This window comes from Dendroctonus ponderosae, unplaced genomic scaffold (assembly GCF_020466585.1).
Source record: "Dendroctonus ponderosae isolate FM_Combo_2020 unplaced genomic scaffold, Dpon_F_20191213v2 Dpon_F_20191213_2, whole genome shotgun sequence".
NCBI classification, from domain to species: Eukaryota; Metazoa; Arthropoda; class Insecta; order Coleoptera; family Curculionidae; genus Dendroctonus; species Dendroctonus ponderosae.
The window spans coordinates 18452928-18473178 of NW_026018165.1; the positions used below are offsets into that span (position 1 = coordinate 18452928).

Here is a 20251-nt window from a genome sequence, read left to right on the forward strand (position 1 = left end):
AAAAGAAGCAATTTTACTCTCTTCAATTGTTCTGTGTGCTTTGGCTTTTGAGACATACAGCGGCAAAAATCTCATTTTTTTAAGGTTTTTTTGTTGAGAATATGTTCGAACCCGTTTGGGCTGCAGGAATGAGCTTTTGTGTACACTTTTCCACTAGTAAAAGCTACTGTTTTGCGCCCTGTTTGATATCCTTGAACCTGCCAATTGCGGAAATTTTGCCTAAACCAGAAGCTTCTCGATAAAATAGAAAAGAAAAAAAATGTGCAACTGTGGTTTGGGCGGTAGACATTTTCTAAACTTGGCTTCCCCTAAGATACGATTTGAACTTGGAAGACTCAACTTTCAGCACCTTCGGAAGGCTCGTTTGGACTTGAATGGAGGCGAAATTTTGAGAAATTAGAGAGGTTTACTTGCGTAAAACGGAGGAGTGAGTGACATCGAGGTTCTGATCATTTTGCCTTTGCTTGAAGCGCTCATTAATCTCTGGTGGCCCAATTTTGGAAACCTGTGCGAATCTCAATCGGGTTTCGATTTTAGTGAAATTTTGTCAAAAACTTTAGTTCCATTTAAAACTGCTCAAAAATTCCGCTTCGGTATGGGCAGCAAAAATTTGGAAAAATGTTTCTAGTGATGTAAAATTTCAACTTTGGAGTCTCAACTTACGAAAACCTCAGCAGACTTATTAGCGCCCGAATAAGAGGGAATTTTTGAGGATTTATGATGGCATTACACCTTACAGTCTGCACAAATTTTGAAAACTGCTTATTTGTCCTCAAAGGTGAAAAGCTTTGAGAAAGATGCAAAAAACTGAAATTAGTCTGTTCCTAATTGAACTGGTGGAAATGTTTGCAAATAATAACCAGAAAGCGATAAACTAGGCGACTAGGAAACATACAAGTGTCGCATTTTAAGTAGCTTATAAACCTGTTGACTTGCGTGAAAATTAGATATCCGTTTAAATGCCGGCGAGAATGATTCGTTTTTCGCAAAACGTGCGCTAGTTTGCAGGCAAAAAATAACGATCGTCTCATGCTAATGGATCATTCGACAGTTTCATCAATTATTGATCTATGATTTAGAGGAGTGTCTCATGCATGTATTCATAAAACGATGCCACAAATGGGGATTTGTAGTCATGAGAAATAATCGCATTAACGGCGCCTCAAGTGTGAAAACATTTTATTCACGCAACGTTTTGGCGTAGATTTTTCTAGTTCGGAAATTAATTGCGTCTTCCAAGTATTTAGACTGAGCGAATTTTTGCCATGCCCTTTTAAGACAGCATCACAATTGACTTGAGAACTCAACAATTATCAAAAATCGTGACTTGATTTACATGTTTAATGGATTATAACGCCGTTAAATTACGAAATAATGAAGTAATCCTCAAGTTCCTACCCATATTTGATGTATGATTATATACGACTGGATATGGCTATTGCATAAGAGCAGAAGATAGCATATAATGCATAATTCTGAATACTTTTCCATGTACAGGATGATTCAAAATTTGTGGCAATTGCCAGAAGTTTATCTAGCAACTTTTAGACCAGAAAAGACAACAGATTTTTAGTTGTTCCTTGGAGGTTTTACACCTAAAATGGACTCGTTTGTGAAAAATTGCACCCGGAACTATTAGGCCTCCACGTGGATTGCAAATATGCCTGAATGACTGTGAGATTCATTGTTTCCAACCAGAACAATTTGCTTAATGCGCGACGAATTTAATTCAGTTCTACAGCTATTGATATGTGCATTAATGGCTTTGCCGAGATATTGCCAGAAATTCATCAGGTGAGACAGAAGACAAAACACTACAGTTAATTTAAAACCAAAAAATGCTTACAAACTGCAACGCAAAAATGAAGAAATCGCAAAAAAGGGGAAACTGGGCAGGTTTTTCTCTTGAACATTGGTCACTGCTTAACACTTTCAAACGGAAAGTAGTGGATTTGAATTGCAATTTATCCTTTAACTTGCTTCCAAAGATGACATGGAAAAAGTGTTTTAATAATTCAATGAAAACCCAAAACGACTCGGCTAATTTCACGTTTTGATCCGTCAACCCTGACACCCCATCCTCTATATCAACCCTCTTTGACAACAGGGACTTCCCTACACAAACACTTAATCTGTGCGCAATGCAATGTAACTAATTCGGTTAGCGGTGTAAAGAACATGGCAGCACAAAGTGATAAATGGGTACCAAGAGGGGTGGTTTTTCCTTACCAAAGCCACGAAATCAATCGCAGTTTCAAACGGGATTTCCTCATTTTCTGGCGTGATTTTTGCGCAGGGCTAATTTAGGCAAAAACCCACATGCCTAGAAATTGTCCCCTACGGGCTAAACCTATTACATAAGTCGACAATTGTGCCCGACCTCGACAACGTTCACTTTTTTCAGTTCTTTGCCAGCCAACAATGGAACAAAAGGGTGTCTACTCTTCGCAAAGCCGCCCTCAAAAGCTCTTGCGGTAACTGGCACTCACTACTCACCCTCCTGATGCTACTCGAGCAGACGCACCCTCTCGCACGGGTTTTAACGCAAAGCCGTCCGAATGTCTTTATTAAGAGGGATAGTTATGTCTACTTAGTGTTAGGCGAAAAATGAGCAAAACTCGTCTTGCTGGAATTTATCGGTTTCTGCAAGAAACGGTGTGCCCATCATTGACCAATCTTTCAAGCTCTATAAAAGCAGTGGTGTTTCATTTTTACGTGTTTTTACTAACAAATCTAATTCTGATGCTAATCCTTGACCAAAACTAGTGATGAACGAGACGAGAGAGGAGGGTTTTGATCATGCAACCATGCAAGTCTTGATCTTGACTTGCTCAAACAGCCCAAAGTCCCAGAAACGTTTCAAACTACTAAAGTTTGTACCATTTATGGAACACCCAGTATGCAACCTTAAAAATTTCTCACCGTATTCCCGATGGAATCCTTCGGCTGCATGGTAGATATATTTGTCCGCTATCTATATCGTCCAGTACTCTGTCATAATTAATTACTGCGCCGATAAAAATGAAGAGAAAAACGTTACTAATAGCGGGCTTAAGACAGCAGCCAGTTTTTTCTCAACTCGCCCGCCTCATTAACTTAAGCCGAATAAATCTTGGTTCGATTGATTGATCATCCAACGCTGATCAGATAATCACTGTGAATTTGTCCGATACCAATTGAAGAAAGTGTCCGAAAGAATTGTAGATGTCTATCTGGTCTTGTCGAGGAATTTTCGTCAACGGTATTTCATGGCTTTAGAGGTACAAATAGGGAATGATCAGGCCACTAACGAACGCTCTGCTATTGAACTTTGATATGCGGGATGTTCAGTTGGGTCTTTATTAGGACAGTCTACATTAAGTCGAGTTAAACTGAAAGCTTTTGTACAATTTTCTGAGGTTTCTTAAGTTAAAATGGCACGAATTAACCCTTAGATTGTTTACTTAAACCCAACAGATCCAATGCGTCAACTCTTGACCGATCTTCCAATCGCGTAAAACCGATAAGCATTCAATGAAAATCAAACAACTTTCTGTTGCATGTGATGGCCTATTTTATTGAGCCATTTGGAACAAAGCCTCCAGCGACCGTAGGGAGTCAAGAGCCAAGGAGGCATCGATTTGACTCATTGTTTCCTAAGCCACTTCAAAATGCTCGTTGCTTTCCCTTGTCGAGAAGAATGGGGTGAGAAGAAAGTCGCGAATTTTTGGCTTGAATCAAACTCAATATTCGAAACCTCAACATTTTTAAACGGTTTTAAGCTGCAACTTTGGGTGTTCGGATGGATCAGCGTTGTAAAAATTGTTGTTCTCCTGTCGGCACAACAAATGCATTAAAATAAAAAAAATCGTGCCTACAGCAATCGGATTGAAACCACTGAAAATCTTGACCAGAAACCTCAAAAGCTGGCGGAAGTTCCAGGGTTCAACGCTTCAACAAATCCAAACTTACTAAAGTAGGTTACAAGTTGCTTTTGCCCAGTTTTTTAGCATTCGAGTGAAACAAGCCGAACTTATGAAAGTCTTATTTTAAAGGACGATAAGTGGCCAGTAACTTGAGAGGTGAAAAAACTTCAAGAAGGATCTGAACATTACAGAAACGAGTAGGAATTTAATCAAGATTAGCTGGTAAACGATCAATAAAGCAGACTTAGTAATGATTTTATGCAAATTTGCTGACAATGAACGGATACTTGCATCAGAAGTGCCCATAAACGGTTTGACAAAAATGCCACTTCTAGGCTCGTTCTAATATATGACTTAATTTGAATATCGCCACGGATAGTCATCAAGAAATGCAAATCACCCAAGCAGAAGCATCTGTTGTGATGGAAAAAATCACCAAAGGAACAACAATGTCCAAAGTGTTTATTCCATTTCGATTGCAGCTGATACGCCACACATGGTCTAACTGATTTTTGAGAAAATTTCATCAAAAAAATCCTTTCAAGCCCTTTGTATATCTGTGGGTTTTCAACAGCTCACTGCCGAAAAAATACACCGTTCTCAGCCCTGAAAACCTCCACATTGAAGCACTAAATCATACGGTGTCTCCACGAAATAAATGAGAACCGACCCCCTCATCTCCGTCAATAAAACCGATGTTTGTTTTAAATTCTGCCGTATTTTTCTTGACTCCTTTTGTATAACAAACAATTCATCCAATAAATCTATCTGATTGTTCTCCCCGTTCAGACTGTCCTATTTTTGACTTACGCAGGTACGAACAGTCGTTAATGTCTTAAGCATGGCGCCCTTAACTCATAAGTTTAATCGTCTCATCAAGCGCTTGGAAAAGAGGAATGGACTAAATCGAAAAGCATCGATGTTAGAGTTGAATCTAAAAATACCCCAACATCAGAAAACTGTGGTTCTTTCCTAATGCCTGGATGCCTAACTAAAAGCGGCAAAACGTCTCCAATTTTGAAAACGCACTCTTCCTTTTCCATTGACTCAAATCCCGTTAGGGAGCCAATTTTACTCTTCAATAGTCGACTTTTGGCTCAGCCCTAGTGAAGTAGAGTGCGTACAAAAAAGTTGACAAATTGTTTATTTACACAGCAGCGTTTATTGATACGTAAACAATATAAGTCTGGTGTAATTGTGCGCCAGCAACGGATCCTCATGAATGGACGCATCTGAGACTTTTACGACCGTCTTAAATGGCTTACATATTTTTCGCTCGAAAGTCGGTTATCAGATCTTCTCACCATTTGCTGGCAGTTGATCGGGACGCATAGATGGGTGGATTGTAAGCAAACCACTTTGCAATAAAAAATCACTTACCGTTTGCCAACAGATGTTTCCTTGGCGGCCACTCCTTTGTAAAAGATCCTGGTCTCGACCTCACCATCACTGAGCGTGTTAACTGAAACAAAATCGCGAACCTCCACTTGGGCCTTCACATTGGCCAACATCCAGCAAAAGAGGACCGCCACCAGGATGTGGCCTTTACACCTGGGGCACCTCTTCTTTACCTTCCACATTCACTAAAACGGGTCCTTGTTACGGTTGATTGATGAAAATGGAGTACGCACGAACTCGTTCTTTTCCATCCTGAAATGTTAAAAACTTTCAATTATTTATTAGCTTTCGGTGGCGGAATTTCAGAATTCCGACTGACAAGTTCCTTGAAATGTTTTCGCAACTTTTCCTAGAGAACTTTTGCATAAACCTCGATCAAACACAGTGAGGCTGCTTATTTTCCTTGTCATTGAAATTGTTATTTTGAACGCAAAAAAAATTTCGCCTATGTGGACGGGATCTCCTGATCTTTTCTTTTGTACGCTTGCCAATAATCTAAATCAGACAATTTGCGCATCCTTAACTAGGCGAGTGAAATTGGAACCGATTGTACTGGAAAGTTGTAAAAAGTATATTTGATAAGCTTAAGGCCAATCGGAAAATCTGAGAATAGAGTGGACTGCAATTTCCAAATTTCCTGCGCTGTTTGAAGGGCGATAAAATGCCTCATGCGTTGCGGAAAATTAACGTAAATTAAGTAAAGATGTTGGTGATTATTTGGGCTAAACACGCTCCAAAGTGCGCGGATTTATTTTGAAAACTTAGCCGAAGGTAAACAGTTGGAGTCAAATTATTATCTGCAGTTATTTCAAGTAGACTTAGATGTTTGCCATGTCTGCTTGTGTTGATCTGGCCAAAAATTCCTCAGTTTGAATCAAAATTATGTCGTTTTCGTGCTTAATGATTTAAAAAACCTCCACCGGAGAAGTACGGAAGCGGAAGCATTGAAAGTGAAGTCCAAGGAGCCCATTTCGTTGCTTCCAAAATCTTTTTGAGACACCCCATATAAGCGAAGAAAAATATTCTGGCTGGCGCGGTTCACAATTATGCGAAATTTGGATAGAAAACACCAATTTGCTTGCCTTCCATGAATTGAACTCTTGAATAAAGTGGGCCACCCTGTCCATGTTACGCAACAATATTGTTTTAAATTTATCAGCTCAAGTGCCTGTATAAGCCCTAATACATATATAGCCGCTGCCAACAGCGTTCTACCGAAATTTGCGCATGTTTGGCATCGGTGTATCTCGAAAAAGAAATCCTATGTGGAAAATTACAGGCTAATATCTCACCGCTGGAGTCCAACGCGCTAGTTCGTACAAATAGGTGTTGAAGGGATTGTCAAACGTACTCGCTTCGGCGGTACATATACTAAAATTGGAACGATACAGAGAAGATTAGCATGGCCCCTGCGCAAGGATGACACGCAAAATCGTGAAGCGTTCCACATTTTTTTGCGAAATTTTTACCGTTTTTTCAGAGGAAAAGTGTAAGATGGAAGGCATTCGAACTAGCAAAACGCAAAAAAGAAGACGTGCATCGGGTCATTGTTTTCTTCAGAAATAACGCAGAATATAATTTATTTAAAATATTTTTCAAAGAACTTAGCCCTTAAAGGTGAGATGAAAAAATCGAGATTTTAACTTGTTAGACAAATAGTCCGATCAAACAACTTAATTTTGTGACGAATTTAATTAATTTTATTACGCAAAATATCTGGTAAAACTAGTTGAAACGGAAGAAAGCAGATGGTTTTAGGGCTGAAAACCCACATGTTGGGTAGAAGAAGAAGGATAAGAAGTCGTTTCGGGTATTTTATGTAATAACCATCATCAGGTATCAAAGACCTAAAACCACGTCACTCGAATCGTTCAAGAATGTCTTCTTTAAAAAGTCGATGTTCCGATTAACTCGATTTAATCTGAGTATGCAAATTTTACATTTATAACCAATTTTGTTTGTCCACTCATTGACCAGACTCTTCTTCACATTAGACAGCCAATGTTTTACGCTTCGCTCTAAAATCGAGCTGGGCATTTATTGACTCGCAACATCTGCTAAAAAGTAAACGTGTTAACGTGTAATAAGGTATTACTTGTTTAAATATATTAACGGCTCCAGGAGTGAGCAGAATGCAAATAAGCGAGTGATGAAAATAACACATTCTGTGGGCATTTCGAAAAGTGACCAGCCAGATCCTAACGGTTGCTCAGTCGGCGTTAGTTTCCTCACCAGTTAGTGTAGAGCAGAAGACTGGTTCCTTAGCTTTTTTGCATTTTCTATGACACTTTTCGCTAAACCTGCCCGAAAACCACGAAAGCAATTACGCTACAGAAAATACCAATTTACTCTTCGCGCTACATACTCGAGTAAGTGGCATTTTGGTCGCATATAAATCAACAGGTTTTGCAACCAATTTGACAGGAATTTTAAAGCAGTTGCTCTCACATCAATAACGGCGTCAAGTGGTTAATTTGTCATCTTTTTGGATTAATCCGCCGTTTATGGGACGCCATTTAACTGATTAGGAGGAGGATTTCACCACAATTAATTTAATCTAGTTGTAGCTTGGCTGGTTATTTAAACGTTTTCCGAGTAGTTGCCCCAAAACCCTTTGTAACTGTGAAGGAAAACTACCTAAAGGGCAGACGCTCAATCATCACTTAACATGCGGGAAGCCTGTAAAAACCCCGGGAAATTAATTAATGAACAAAATCGTCATGTCTGGTTCTTGATATGAACCAACAGGTCTAACTGGCCGAATGACAACTTCATTAAAGAAGATACCTATCGTAATGTTAATCCAAGCCGTGTCAAAACAGATCACAACTTAATTAGTGAAATGTATTAAGTTGATTTATATTGCGGTAATTGAATTTTTGCCATCCTTTCGCCCGATACCATCTCGACCCGAAGAAGCTGCTTTAATGCTCATTTATCGTCGTTTATATTAATTTTAATTGCTGATATGACTAAGTGAAACTTGATAATTGAAAAGGCAAAACTACTTACATTTCAGAAAATCCCATCAAAAAGCCATTCGACAACCCGCGGTTTCACCACTGAATGTTTTGGCCACCGACAAAAAAACAGAAACCGCAAACATCAGATATGAATTAACAAATAAAAAGCCACACTCGTCTCAAAGGCGCTCAATCAAAAAGTTGGCGTGCGAACAAATGCCGGCGATTAGCGAAACAATCGCAAAGCGTGTCCGCGGCCTTCTTGACTTTTCTCACGTGCCGGCAAGATACTGAATGAGAGGAAAACTCTCAAGTCTCTCATCGAAGAGAAGCGAAAATCTTGTTGGACCATTAGCGCAGCCTGATTCTCGATTCTTGGAGTTGAGGGCCCTCCTACTGGACTCAAACATTTCGTCATAGGACAATAGAAAAGGACGAGGGGCAAAGGATGAACAGTGAGGGTGTAGCCGAAACTGGCCAGTTTCGGTCAATCAGAACTTCACTGGTTTTTGCCACTAGAAAACTGTTATTTTTTCACAAACTATTTTGAACAGTTTTTTCTCAGTTTTTCAGTTTTTTCCTTGTCCAGAATGTCGATTATCTCACTAGTAATTTGTCAGTGAAAATTCCAGGTAAGTTAGGGGGCATTCGTGATGCGACTAATACGGTAATTCTAAAGTAGGTTCTTGATTTAACGAGGCTCAAATTACAGTCATTCATATTTTTGGCCCCAGGCTGTAGGTTTTCAGCCCTAAAACCATCAGCTTTCTTCAAATCAACGCCTCAACTTGACATGGTGATAGTAAAAGGATGCATTATTTAGCAAAAATGTTCAATTTTCCTCCTTCTTCTTGCCTTCTATTAAAAATTCCGAATTTGCTAAGCTCTATTTCAACTAGTTTTACCAGAGGTTCTGCTTAATAAAACATCGTAGTCGCAAAAAAATTTTGTCGTTYGATTTTGCGGAATTCTCAATTTTGTAATCTCWCWCTCATTAGTTCTTTGAAAAATATTTTAAATAAAATACATTCTGCATTATTTCTGAAGCAAACAATGACCCGATGAACGTCCTCTTTGATCCCTAAAAGACATTTTTCTTGACGTTTTRTTARCTCGAATGCCTYCSATCTTCCACTTTCMTTGTGAAAAAATGGTAAAAATTTCGCAAAAAAATGTGGAACGCTTCACGATTTTGCGTGTCATCCTTGCGCAGGGGCCATGCTAATCTTCTCTGTATCGTTCCAATTTTAGTATATGTACCGCCGAAGCGAGTACACTTGGCAATCCCTTCAACAGCTATTTGTACCAACTAGCGCGTTGGACTGCGGCGGTGAGATATTAGCCTGTCACTTTCCACAGGGGATTTCTTTTTCGAGAGACACCGTTGCCAAACATGCGCAAATTTCGGTGGAATCTTCTAGAAATGTGATAGAATTTGCATAGCAGTTGTGCTTGATGTCTTTTGCGCTGATAATTTGGAAAAATATATGGTTGCATAACATGTAAAGGGTCGTCCAGTCTATGCAAGAGTTGGATTCACAGATGCCAAGCAAATTGGAGTTTTCGATCCAAATTTGAAACTGTTAACCGCGCCAGAAGTTAACAGAATATTTTTCTTAACGGAACGTTTTGTATATGGTAACAAAATAGGCATCTCGCAATTCACTTTCAATAAGGCAAAATTTCGACCAAAATTTTTWAATTATTTCAAAAAAGGCCATCGGCCAAAAATTCTTCATTCAAATCTTATAATCGTAAGTTTAATGTGGTAACGGCAATTCCGGTACTCAAAAATTGATTATTTTCGCTTTACTAGCTGGGTTAGTTTGGGTCAGAATACGAATTTTGCGCGGACGTTTTGTTAGTACGCATGGCTACCATCTTCAGAGATGGATTCGCTTCGGAGTCAAATATCGCTCCCATTCCCATCGACGATGCCTTAATAAAAACTGGCTCTTTGTGAAAAGGCATCATAAATTTCACTTTCAATGTGGGAAAAATTGCGAAAAATGCATCATTAAAAAACAGCATTAAATCATTTCGGGCATTAAAAAAATCCAGTAGTAATTGATGACACAATTAAATAATTTTCAATACCACTGAACCCCGCTGATCATTTTTGAAACAAAACCAAAGCAAAAACCTTTCAGACTCACTTGACCCATGGTGCAAACAATCTGTTCCGCATCCCCAACCCGACCAAACAACCCCCTGGTTTCCATGGTATCAGCTTTAAAACGCATTGCCATTGGCCGCATGCCCAACGTCCCGACGCAAAATCTACAGAGGTAGGATTTGCACCACTGTTCAAAAGGTTGGTGGAAAAGAATCGTGAAAAACCGTATAATTTCCTTTTCAGTTACACCGGCCACATTCCAACTCAGTATATGGTAAAATTTGGGTGCAGCTACCAGTCAACCATCATAAAACTTTCGGTGTCGTTACTTAAATCGCCGCTCTTAACTCAAAAGCTGATTGGACTAGAAACGTGTTGTCATAGCAATGGAATATATATAGGCAATTTGTTTCAAAAACTGGCCGCTGTCCGACACGTGAGTGGGTGGTCCGAAGAAAAATGGGAAAATTGAATCTATTGTATCGTGCGTTTAGACCCGGAAGAATGTACTGTTACGTTTTCACGTTTTATTTATGTTGGAAAAATCGGGTTTTGAATAATTGCATAGGCTGGTGTATGGTTTAGAAGCTGCAACCGATACGATTGTATGACAGAATTTTAATATGTTGTTTATATTAATAAATGCATTTAAAAGTTCAGTCGGTTATTTCTTCTTTTGAGACTTCTTGCCATCCTTTCCCTTTTTGCCTAAAATCATTTTAAATCAGTGTGTATAAACCTTGGCCATGAAGCATCCAATACCTTTCTTCCCCCGTCGCTTGTGCTTCCTTTCCCTAAAAGCCCTCCAAGCCCTTTGGATAACACGAGCCGACCGATTGATCAGCATTTTATAGGCGATTTCCTGGAACAGTCGCTCCTCCTCTTCTTCCTTCTCCGCCATTAGGGTGCTGTACAGCCGATCCTGTTCTTCCATTTTGTTCTCCAAGTCATCCATCGCCTCCTTTTCGCTATCGAATCTATCAACAATCGATTTCTTCAAAAGCCCAAACAGCCGAAGCACTTGAAGAACCTTACTGCGCTTTGAGTTCTTCATATTCCGCCTGTTTTTCCCCAATGTCCTGGTCGTACTTGGTCAGCCAGTTCTGAAGCTGAGTCTCAGTTTTCATCGTTTTGGCCCTCAGCTTCTTCTCATCGTCTAAATCGTCCTCTAGAAGCTTTTGGTATTGAGCGGTTATCGCTTCGGCTTCAGCTGATAGAGCCGCCTGCTTCTCCTCACTCTCCAGGCACTGTTGCATCATTTTGCGCTCGGACTCATGGCTTGAAATATTAACATTTCATTATCTGAGCTTTGGAGAAGCTCAGTTCAATTTCACTGACACTCACATGTTCTTCTCAATGCTAATTTGGAACTCCTCTTTGATGTCCGCGATTTTCTTGTTGTATTTTTCGAAAATCTCCACTTTCTTATTCAGCTCGTTGCCCAGCTGTTCGCGTTGCGTCTTAAGCTGCTGTTCCAGATCTATTGGAAGTTGTTCAAGTGCTTAAAAAAAAACTGGCAAAAACCGGTTTTAGGTACCTTGGATGGCCGCGATTAACATTACATTTGACTTGTAGGCCTGCCTCAATTGTTTGTCTCGCGCCTCCTCCTCTGTTCCAGTGACGTACAGCTTGATTTTGGCCATCTCCTTCAGCTCCTCAAAGTCGCGAATAAATCGCACCACGTAAGGGATGGTGACGGGATTGTCGGCATTGCTAATCTCCTGTCGAATGCACTTATTGGTGAAGATCATGTGGATTACTTGGGACAAGTTGGCGTCCACCACAACGTCTTCTGATATCCGGGAGCGCTGAAAGTTGAATAAACCGGAATTTACTTCGCTCACTGTTTATTGATGGCGATTTTTTTACAACTCTGCTCAGTTTAACTCTATTGATGGTCTCATATAAATCGCCCACACAACGTGGAGTTTCGGCGCCAGTCTTTTCCTCGTAGGATTTCAGCGCGTAGTTGATGAAACCCATTTCTTCCTCCGAAAAGTTCTCCCGCAGGATCTTTGAGTCGTTTTCCATCAGCAATGGCATATGGGCCTGAAATTTACCAAGCTAAACACGTCTGAAATTGTTATCAAGTCAATTAAAACAAATGGTTTATTGATAACCAAAGTACGTAGCAAATGTTATACACTATCAAGGCCTAATAGTTGTTAATGCTTAAACTGAGCCGTCTACTAACGAATGTTCGATTAATGTTGCAAACTTTTTGTGTTAATCGGCAAATTTACATTATATTCCCATTTAGTTAACCATGCGAATTAGGCTATTTCTACTTCTAATACTAATAACACACGCTTAAAATGCTACTTATCGGTCATATTTGCATGCTGATTTATGCGTTTATCTAACAATTTTTTAATTTTTTAAAGCTCTGATTTATTTGGTTTAATTGGCATATATTAGCTGAAAATTTGAAATAAACGATATGAACATTTTTATTTCACATTTGGACTGAAGCCCAGGAAGGAAAAAGTTTAATAACAATTACACGCAGTCATAAATCAAAATCTAAACACTCTCTAATGCGTTTGTCATCAATGGCAAAATAATTGACAAATGTAGATTAGTTCATTTGGTATTGGTATGAGACTTTTCATCATGCCATTTCAACGATCAGTCATGCTAGTCGATCAGTCAAAGTTAAAATGAATAAGCGTTTCGACAAATGAAAAGTGTTTAAAGAAAAATCAGTATGTTTTCCATCTAGTAAATTCAGTTTGTCTGATGTTGAAGGCCTGATGTTCCCTTCGGAGGCGAATCACCGCTGAAGATGGTAGCTATGGGTGCTGGCGAAACATTGAGACTATCCTCCTAGTGACGACGGCCTAAAGATCCCGAACCGATCAGCACAAAAGTCTTCATCAATGAAAAACCTGAGAACAACTGAACTGAAATTAATTTGTTATTTGTATGGGACTTGACCACTCCAACGGTCAATCACTGCATCAAAACAAAACTTGTTAAGCGTTTCTGCGTCTTAAAAGCCGATAAGGAAAATGTCTAAAACAATTCCCATAGAACCTATTGAAAAATTCAGTTTTTCCGCGATCGGCTCGTTAAATGGTGCAAGCGTTATCGTTGTCAATTTACATGATATGCCATGCAAAGCAAGTGAGTTCTGCACTAAAAACACGTAATTATATTCTGTGACAACACTAAAAATGTATCAATTATCAAACGAAGGGAGATTATCGGCAAAGGAGCCATTTAAGGCTAATTCATATTCATTTTATCGCACTTATTGAGTGAGTGGAGTTTAAAAAGACGCTCAACTTGTTCAGGAGGGTTAGTTTAATCGAGTTCCCCAGCTGGTGGCGATCATGTACAAACTATGCATTTTCCTGCCACTTTTCCTGGGGGTGGCTTCAAAGCCTAACTATTCACTTCGCGTTAAACGGGACGCAGTCACTGATCCCAGCCAATCATGCAACAGTCTGGTCTATTGCCAGGGAAGTCTTCTGGATACGGTGCAAAGAGCGCGGATTTTTTCAGACTCCAAAACATTCGTCGACATGAGCCAAATCAATACTGAAGAAATCACGCTGAGAAACTTTAACGCTTTACTAGCCCAGACCAACAACAACCCCACCAAGGCGGAAGTTGCCCAGTTTGTGCAGGAAAACTTCGAAAACGACACCGAGCTGGCAACGTGGACCCCGGAAGATTTCAATCCCAGCCCACGCTTCCTGAAGAGGATCAAAGACGATGAAATAAAAACGTTTGCTTCAGACCTGGTAGGCATTTGGCCGTCCCTCGGCCGAAAGGTTTCAAGCACCGTTTTCCAAAACCCCGAAAAACACTCTCTAATTGGGGTTCCCAATGGAATCATTATACCAGGGGGCCGATTTAAGGAATTCTACTACTGGGACTCCTACTGGATCATTGAAGGCCTGCTTATAAGCGACATGCCCCGAACTGCCAGGGGAATGATCGAGAATCTGCTTTCAATGGTAGAGACTTATGGGTTTGTCCCAAACGGCGGAAGAATCTACTATTTGAATCGGTGAGTTTAGAGCGGGGTTGGATTGGGGTTGTTAGGGCTAATTGGGCTGTAGGTCCCAACCTCCTTTACTCACCCTGATGGCTGCGCTCTACTTGAAATACACTGACGATATCGAGTGGATCAGGGCCAAAATTGGAGTCTTGGACAAAGAACTCACTTATTGGCTGCAGGAGAAGACTGTGGACGTTGTGGTAAAAGAGCGCCAGCATCGACTGGCGCATTATATTTCGGAAAGCACCACTCCCAGGCCGGAGTCCTACTATGAAGACATTACCACCTGCACTTACTTTCCAGATGGAGAACAGCAAGTAAGTCGCACAGAAGATTCACTTTTCAAACAGCTGGTAGTTTCAGTCGAGTCAATGCAATATAATTATATACTTGTTATTTAGAAACATTGCTATCAAGGCCTGAAAAGTGGCGCTGAAAGCGGTTGGGACTTTTCCAGCCGATGGTTTTTCGATGAGGATGGAGGAGTCAAAACGAACTTAACTCACATCGATGCCCAACGCGTGATTCCAGTCGATCTGAACGCTTTTCTATGTGGGGCTTTTAGGAAATTATCCAGGTGAGTTTCCCCATGTTTAATACCTGCCTTGGCTTTAAATGAAACTGGAAATTTTGGATATTTCAGCTTTTACTTCCTCATCGGAGATGGGCAAAATGCCCTAAAATGGGCCCAGCACTCGGAAAGCTGGCTAATTGCGATAAATCAAGTCCTGTACGATGATCAGGACGGAATTTGGTACGACTTTGATTTGGTAAGCTATTTGGTGAGTTAAGGCGCAACTTCACTCTCGTTTTTTTAGGACTTATCGAGGCCAAGAAAAATGTTCTTTCCCAGCAACTTTGCTCCCTTATGGCCGGACTTGTACGATGCGGAGCAAAAGAAAATCTACGGCAAAAAGGCGGCAAAGTATTTCAAAAAATTACGCATCGACGAGTTCAAAGGCGGCATTCCGACCTCGCTGGACCAAAACAATGAGCAATGGGACCTGCCCAATGCTTGGCCGCCTCTTCAAGAGTTGGTGATTTTAGGTAAGCGCCACAGAACCCCAAATCGTCCTAAAAGACAACTTTCTTCAATTGCTAGGACTGTGGGACAGCGGCGATCGCCTGGGAAAGCAGATAGCTAAAAAGTCTGCAGGGCGATGGATCGAGGCCAATCTTAAGGGCTACCAGGAGCAAAATGCGATGTTTGAAAAGTACGACTCCTCCAGAGTGGGCCAATATGGAGGAGGAGGCGAATATGAGGTGCAAAAGGGATTCGGCTGGACCAATGGCGTGGCTCTGAAGCTCATCGACAAATTCTACGCAAGAAACACTGATGATGAGGAAAATAGTAATGAAATCGGCGATTAAACGCTATAAACTACGTAACTTTGAGTCTTACCATTACGCTCAACATCGCTACAGCTTTGTTCAGGGAGAACATCACACGATCAGCTTGGATCCGCAGCTCCATCTCCATTGGCGACAAAGTCTCGGGCTTTTCAATGTCCAAACCTGCAAAAAAGTCGTCTTTGTCCCCATTTTCGATGATGGAGTTGAGCGGCTTCGGTTTTCTTTTTAGGTGTTTTTCCACTGATTCTTTGGAAGTCATTTGGGCTGAACTTGTCAACAGGCAATACAGGGTGGCAATGTTTAGTCGATAAGGCCGCTAGGCAACTATTTGGGAGTTAAAAATGGTTGATTTGTGTGGGGATCGGGTGGAAATTAGCTTCGACTGCAAAAGTACTCATTGTATATTTAACTGGTGTTCAAAAATTGCACAATCACAATGAAATGATTCGATGTAACGGTTAGCAGGAGGATTATGGCTTTGCGGTTCACTTCGAAGCAGCGGAACGCCAGGAATTCTATTCGGGTGTTGTTCATTTGGTCCATGAAATCTTCCAGTTCTTGATGTCTTTTCGTGAAAATGTCCAGAGGCTTTTGCAGGTCACGGCAGGTTTTCAGCAGCGTTTGGGCCTCCCTTTTGGCAAAATCGCAGCACATTGTTGTTATCACCGGTATACACTGAAAACGAAATATTATCTTCAGTTTGAACAAAAAGACGGTTGAAATTTTCACGCATAACCAATTACCAAAAACAGCACGCTTAGCACCAAGACAATGGCAAAATTCGGTTGCGATTGAAGATCCAGTTCGCTTTTCCTATGGACAAACAGAGTGGTTGAAACCTCCAGCACCTGAATGCCATAGAGAAAGTGCATTAAGAAAATTGTGGGCCCGAATATTCCATTCATTATGTCCACAATTAGATACATTTCATGGTAGATAATGCGGCACTTTCTGGTAATCTCGATGGCGTTGTGGAATTGCGCGTGCTTGCAGCTTTTCAGCTTTTCGTGGGCGCCAGCAAACTTTAGCTTGATGGCGACGCAAAGATTATTAATGATCATGCTGATTGTGAAGTTGTAGAAGAACATCGCAATGCGGAAACCATCCGAAGCGTCCAGCTCGTCGAAGAAAAAGTAATACGCCATAATAGTGATGGCAAGGAAGATGTTCCCGAAGAGGAAATGCAGCAAAGCGTTCTTGAAAATGTTGGGCTCTTTTTCGTTTTCCGTATTAAGAAACGTGGCGCTCTCCAAAAAGCTGAGTCGCTGGAGTAAATCCTGCCACTTCAGCCTGCTTTGATACGAACAGGTCATCACTTGTAGTATAGTAGCCCCGCCTAAAACCATCACTAAAGTACTGAAGGCGAAAAATAACTGCGACTGGCCGCTGGGGAGGTTCTGGTACTTATTTCCGAACCCCACAGTCATGGAATAGAGTAAAACTCCCTTCAGCACAAGCGTGTACCCGATGTAGCACTTGGTGAGTACAAGTTTCTTCTCCGAAAAATCATAGGGCGGCACGAGGCCGAAAAGGCTGGAAACTAGCAAGATTGGTTTGAAGAAAGCAATGGAACGCCTGCTGTAATTCAGTGTCTCCATTGTGTACGAATGGCAGACCGTTCGCATGCTCAATAATTAATGAAAAGGTGTAATCTACTTAGGAAACACTCGCTAATGGCATGAATATTGTCAGAAGCAATAAAAATTCATTAATTATGTTTATCGGGAAAAGCTATTAGGGAAATAGGTGCACATAATAAATTTTCCAGAAGAGTTTCACCTAATGACTTTAGCGAAATGTTCGAGAGAACTGTTGTTGTAGTCAGAATCCTCAGGTATTCCATAGTATCTGCCTAAATTCTAGTCATTAATCATTTGATTGAGTGGTAAGAACGAAAACAGATCTTGAACGCTATCGCTTATCATGTGATGGAAATTCCACCAGATCACTGCCCGATATCGTGACCTGATTGTTCTACTAGAGCATGCGAAACAGGCAAGAAACCGCAAAAAAGCACTTCAGGTTCAAGTGTGGCTAAAGATCCGAGCTGATGAACGGCCGAAAATCATCTGGCAAACTGTTGGCCAAAAACAGCTTCAGCAAAAATTCCTCGCGTAAACTGAGTGAACGTAGCTAGGCGGTATTCGCATCCTATTGTGCACCAAGTGGGGTTTTATCAATTATCAAGCATGTAGGTACTTGAAAACTACATCAACAATATAATGCAAAAAGCTCTATAAAAGTTGAAGGTGGTAGCTTGAAAACAGTTGCCAGTGGACATTCGACGCGAAATAATTCATTAAATCATGAAACCCCTGGTTTCAGCTGTAGGTAAGTAGCTGGTAAAACCCTCTGGGGAGGATTTAAACAGACCATCGTCACTCCACAGTTGTGTGCGTTGTTGCGCTGTTCGCACGAGCAAATGGTCTGACTTTCTCAACTGACCCAACCAGCGACGTTTTGTCCACCGTCAGCACATCCTTCCTCAGCGTCGCTTTGGATACTGGCCTGATCGCATCTGCGGATTTTTCGTGAGTTTTCAACCCCTATCTGGTGCATGGCATTTTTTCCATTTTGCAATTCCAGCAACCCCACGTTCAGCAAACTGGTCAAGCTTCTGGCGCCCATGCACTTTAGAATCGGAGGAACTGCGGCTGATGTTCTCAGCTTTGTGGATGACTCCGACCTGGACACCACCTCCAAAGTAGGAGATGATCTGGTCTTAACAGGTATTTACTCAGTCGGTGTTGTACACAACGGGAATGAGGAAAATCAACCCGATTGTAGCGTCTTCTTGGTTGAAACTGGCGGAGTTTGCCAAAAACTCGGAAGTCACCATCCTGTTCGACCTCAATTCCTTGCTGCGAAATGAGGACGGGTCTTGGAACCAGGAAAACGCGGAGCAACTGATCAAATTTTCACGGGAACATGATATAGAGCTGGACTGGGAGTTGGGGAATGGTAGGGAAAGATTTGCAAATTTTTCGCAAAACACCGTGCAACGTTTTTAGAGCCCGACTTGTACCAGGCGCTTTACAGTCGCGAAGTGAGCGCTTATCAACTGGCTGTTGACTACCACAACCTTCGGGCCTTATTGGACCAGTATCAGTACGATTCTTCTTTACTAGTGGGACCAAGTATGTTTGATGTGGGAAGCAGCGACAGCACCACGTCCTACCTGTGGAACTTCGTTTATGAAGCTTCTTCTTCCATCAGCGCAGTCACTTGGCATCAGTAAGTACGCTCATTAACACGCCTAGTCAACTAGACAGTCCTACCGTGCTTTAGATATTACTTCAATGGGCGCGATGCTACTGAAGAATTGTTCCTCAATCCCGAGACTTTTGATTATCTGAAACAGCGAACAGAAGTGGTTAATGACATAGTGGGAGCATCCAAAAGAGTCTGGCTAGGTAGCACTGATCAGACGGGGGAAAAGACATACTAGACAAGTACTATTGCAGGTGAAACCTCTTCCTGCTACAACCAAGGAGCTCCAGGCATGAGCGATAGAGTCCTGGCTTCTTTCCTCTGGCTGGATAAGTTAGGACTTGGTGCCCAACTGGGCTTGGATGTTATTGTGCGCCAAACCATTTGGGGCTACAATTACCCCCTATTGGATAGCGACTACAATCCTAATCCTGTAAGGAGGAGTATTCCCCATTGAACCCAAAAGTAGTTTAAAAAAATCGACTTTTTTAGGATTGGTGGATCAGCGCGTTATACAAGAAGTTCGTAGGCCCCAAAGTACTCTCCATTGAAAACGATGGAGGAGATTCACTGCCGGTAAGGCTGTACGCCCATTGCGCTAAGCCAGACGATCAATGGGGAGACAATGCTGTAGTAGGTAAAATCAAAAATCCGATTTAAATGAAAAGGTTCGCAGTTTACAATATTTTTTAATAGTGTTTGGAATCAACTTAGCGAACTCTACACAAAAATTCAGCCTTTCAGGATTCTCACCCGAAGTTAAAACTGACGGCAACCTTGGCTTCTTGTTCGAATTAACTGCGGAAACCGATCTGTATTCTCAGTAAGGACAGAGGCACTAAATGCTTGTATGGGTTTAAAAAAAAATTGCTCTTTAGATCGTTTCGCCTGAATGGGGGACTTCTCTCCTTAACTGAAGACTTGGAACTGCCCGATTTGGGAGTGCGAATCATAGATATGGAAAAAATCTATACAATGGCAGCCCATTCTTTGGCTTTCTGGTTATTGCCCAACTCCCGTGTGCAAGCTTGCAAATAACCGATGTATATTTTATAATAGATTTTTTACATGTAGGATTCGTAGTTTCTATTCTCCCAACTTCTGAGCTCAGAAAGCTGTTGTTTGGTTTTTTCTTCGGGGCAAAAAATTGAAAGAAGCTCCTAATAGAATAAAGGTTTAGTTGTGGCCTTTAGGCCTGGGTTATACTGTGCCTTAAGACACTTGTGTGTTAATGCCGCTCTGTGTGTCTATGTGCCGCGACACAGCGCAAAGGATGCCGAAAATATCTATCATTTCG

The 20251-nt window shown here is 41.2% G+C and overlaps 4 protein-coding genes and 2 non-coding genes across 7 annotated transcripts in view; 3 read left to right on the forward strand and 3 right to left on the reverse strand.

Moving 5' to 3' along the window:
- LOC109545350 overlaps nucleotides 1–8658 on the reverse strand; it is a 35155-nt gene extending 26497 nt beyond the window's left edge. For both annotated transcript variants that reach the window (XM_048663671.1, XM_019916004.2), the window contains exons 1-2: nucleotides 8316–8658; nucleotides 5286–5555 (exon numbers count right to left, since the gene is read on the reverse strand). In XM_048663671.1, coding sequence (XP_048519628.1) covers nucleotides 5286–5485 — 200 coding nt within the window. In that variant the 5' untranslated portion in view covers nucleotides 5486–5555; nucleotides 8316–8658. The remainder of the gene's footprint in view (nucleotides 1–5285; nucleotides 5556–8315) is intronic.
- On the forward strand, nucleotides 6651–6757 carry LOC125503601. The gene has a single exon (XR_007280984.1). It is a non-coding gene; the product is annotated as a U6 spliceosomal RNA (small nuclear RNA).
- A 776-nt stretch (nucleotides 8659–9434) lies between the features above and the next one.
- Nucleotides 9435–9541, reverse strand: LOC125503602. The gene has a single exon (XR_007280985.1). It is a non-coding gene; the product is annotated as a U6 spliceosomal RNA (small nuclear RNA).
- A 1439-nt stretch (nucleotides 9542–10980) lies between these two features.
- On the reverse strand, nucleotides 10981–16028 carry LOC109545375 (dynein regulatory complex protein 10). The gene is made up of 7 exons (XM_019916039.2): nucleotides 15794–16028; nucleotides 12252–12431; nucleotides 11920–12190; nucleotides 11727–11862; nucleotides 11418–11660; nucleotides 11145–11359; nucleotides 10981–11090 (listed from the first exon to the last, which is right to left on the reverse strand). The coding sequence occupies exons 1-7, from the start codon at nucleotides 16001–16003 to the stop codon at nucleotides 11047–11049; spliced, it is 1299 nt and encodes a 432-aa protein (XP_019771598.1). The 5' UTR covers nucleotides 16004–16028; the 3' UTR covers nucleotides 10981–11046.
- On the forward strand, nucleotides 13430–15780 carry LOC109545374 (trehalase). The gene is made up of 6 exons (XM_019916038.2): nucleotides 13430–14400; nucleotides 14453–14708; nucleotides 14793–14968; nucleotides 15035–15161; nucleotides 15210–15438; nucleotides 15494–15780. Exons 1-6 carry the CDS (start codon nucleotides 13718–13720, stop codon nucleotides 15760–15762), a joined length of 1740 nt encoding a protein of 579 aa, XP_019771597.2. The 5' UTR covers nucleotides 13430–13717; the 3' UTR covers nucleotides 15763–15780.
- Nucleotides 16029–17828: 1800 nt separating the features above from the next.
- Nucleotides 17829–20028, forward strand: LOC109545371 (heparanase). The gene is made up of 10 exons (XM_019916035.2): nucleotides 17829–18075; nucleotides 18134–18275; nucleotides 18331–18473; nucleotides 18532–18705; nucleotides 18756–18978; nucleotides 19033–19157; nucleotides 19209–19387; nucleotides 19447–19591; nucleotides 19651–19777; nucleotides 19833–20028. Exons 1-10 carry the CDS (start codon nucleotides 18051–18053, stop codon nucleotides 19990–19992), a joined length of 1443 nt encoding a protein of 480 aa, XP_019771594.1. The 5' UTR covers nucleotides 17829–18050; the 3' UTR covers nucleotides 19993–20028.
- Nucleotides 20029–20251: the final 223 nt, after the last annotated feature.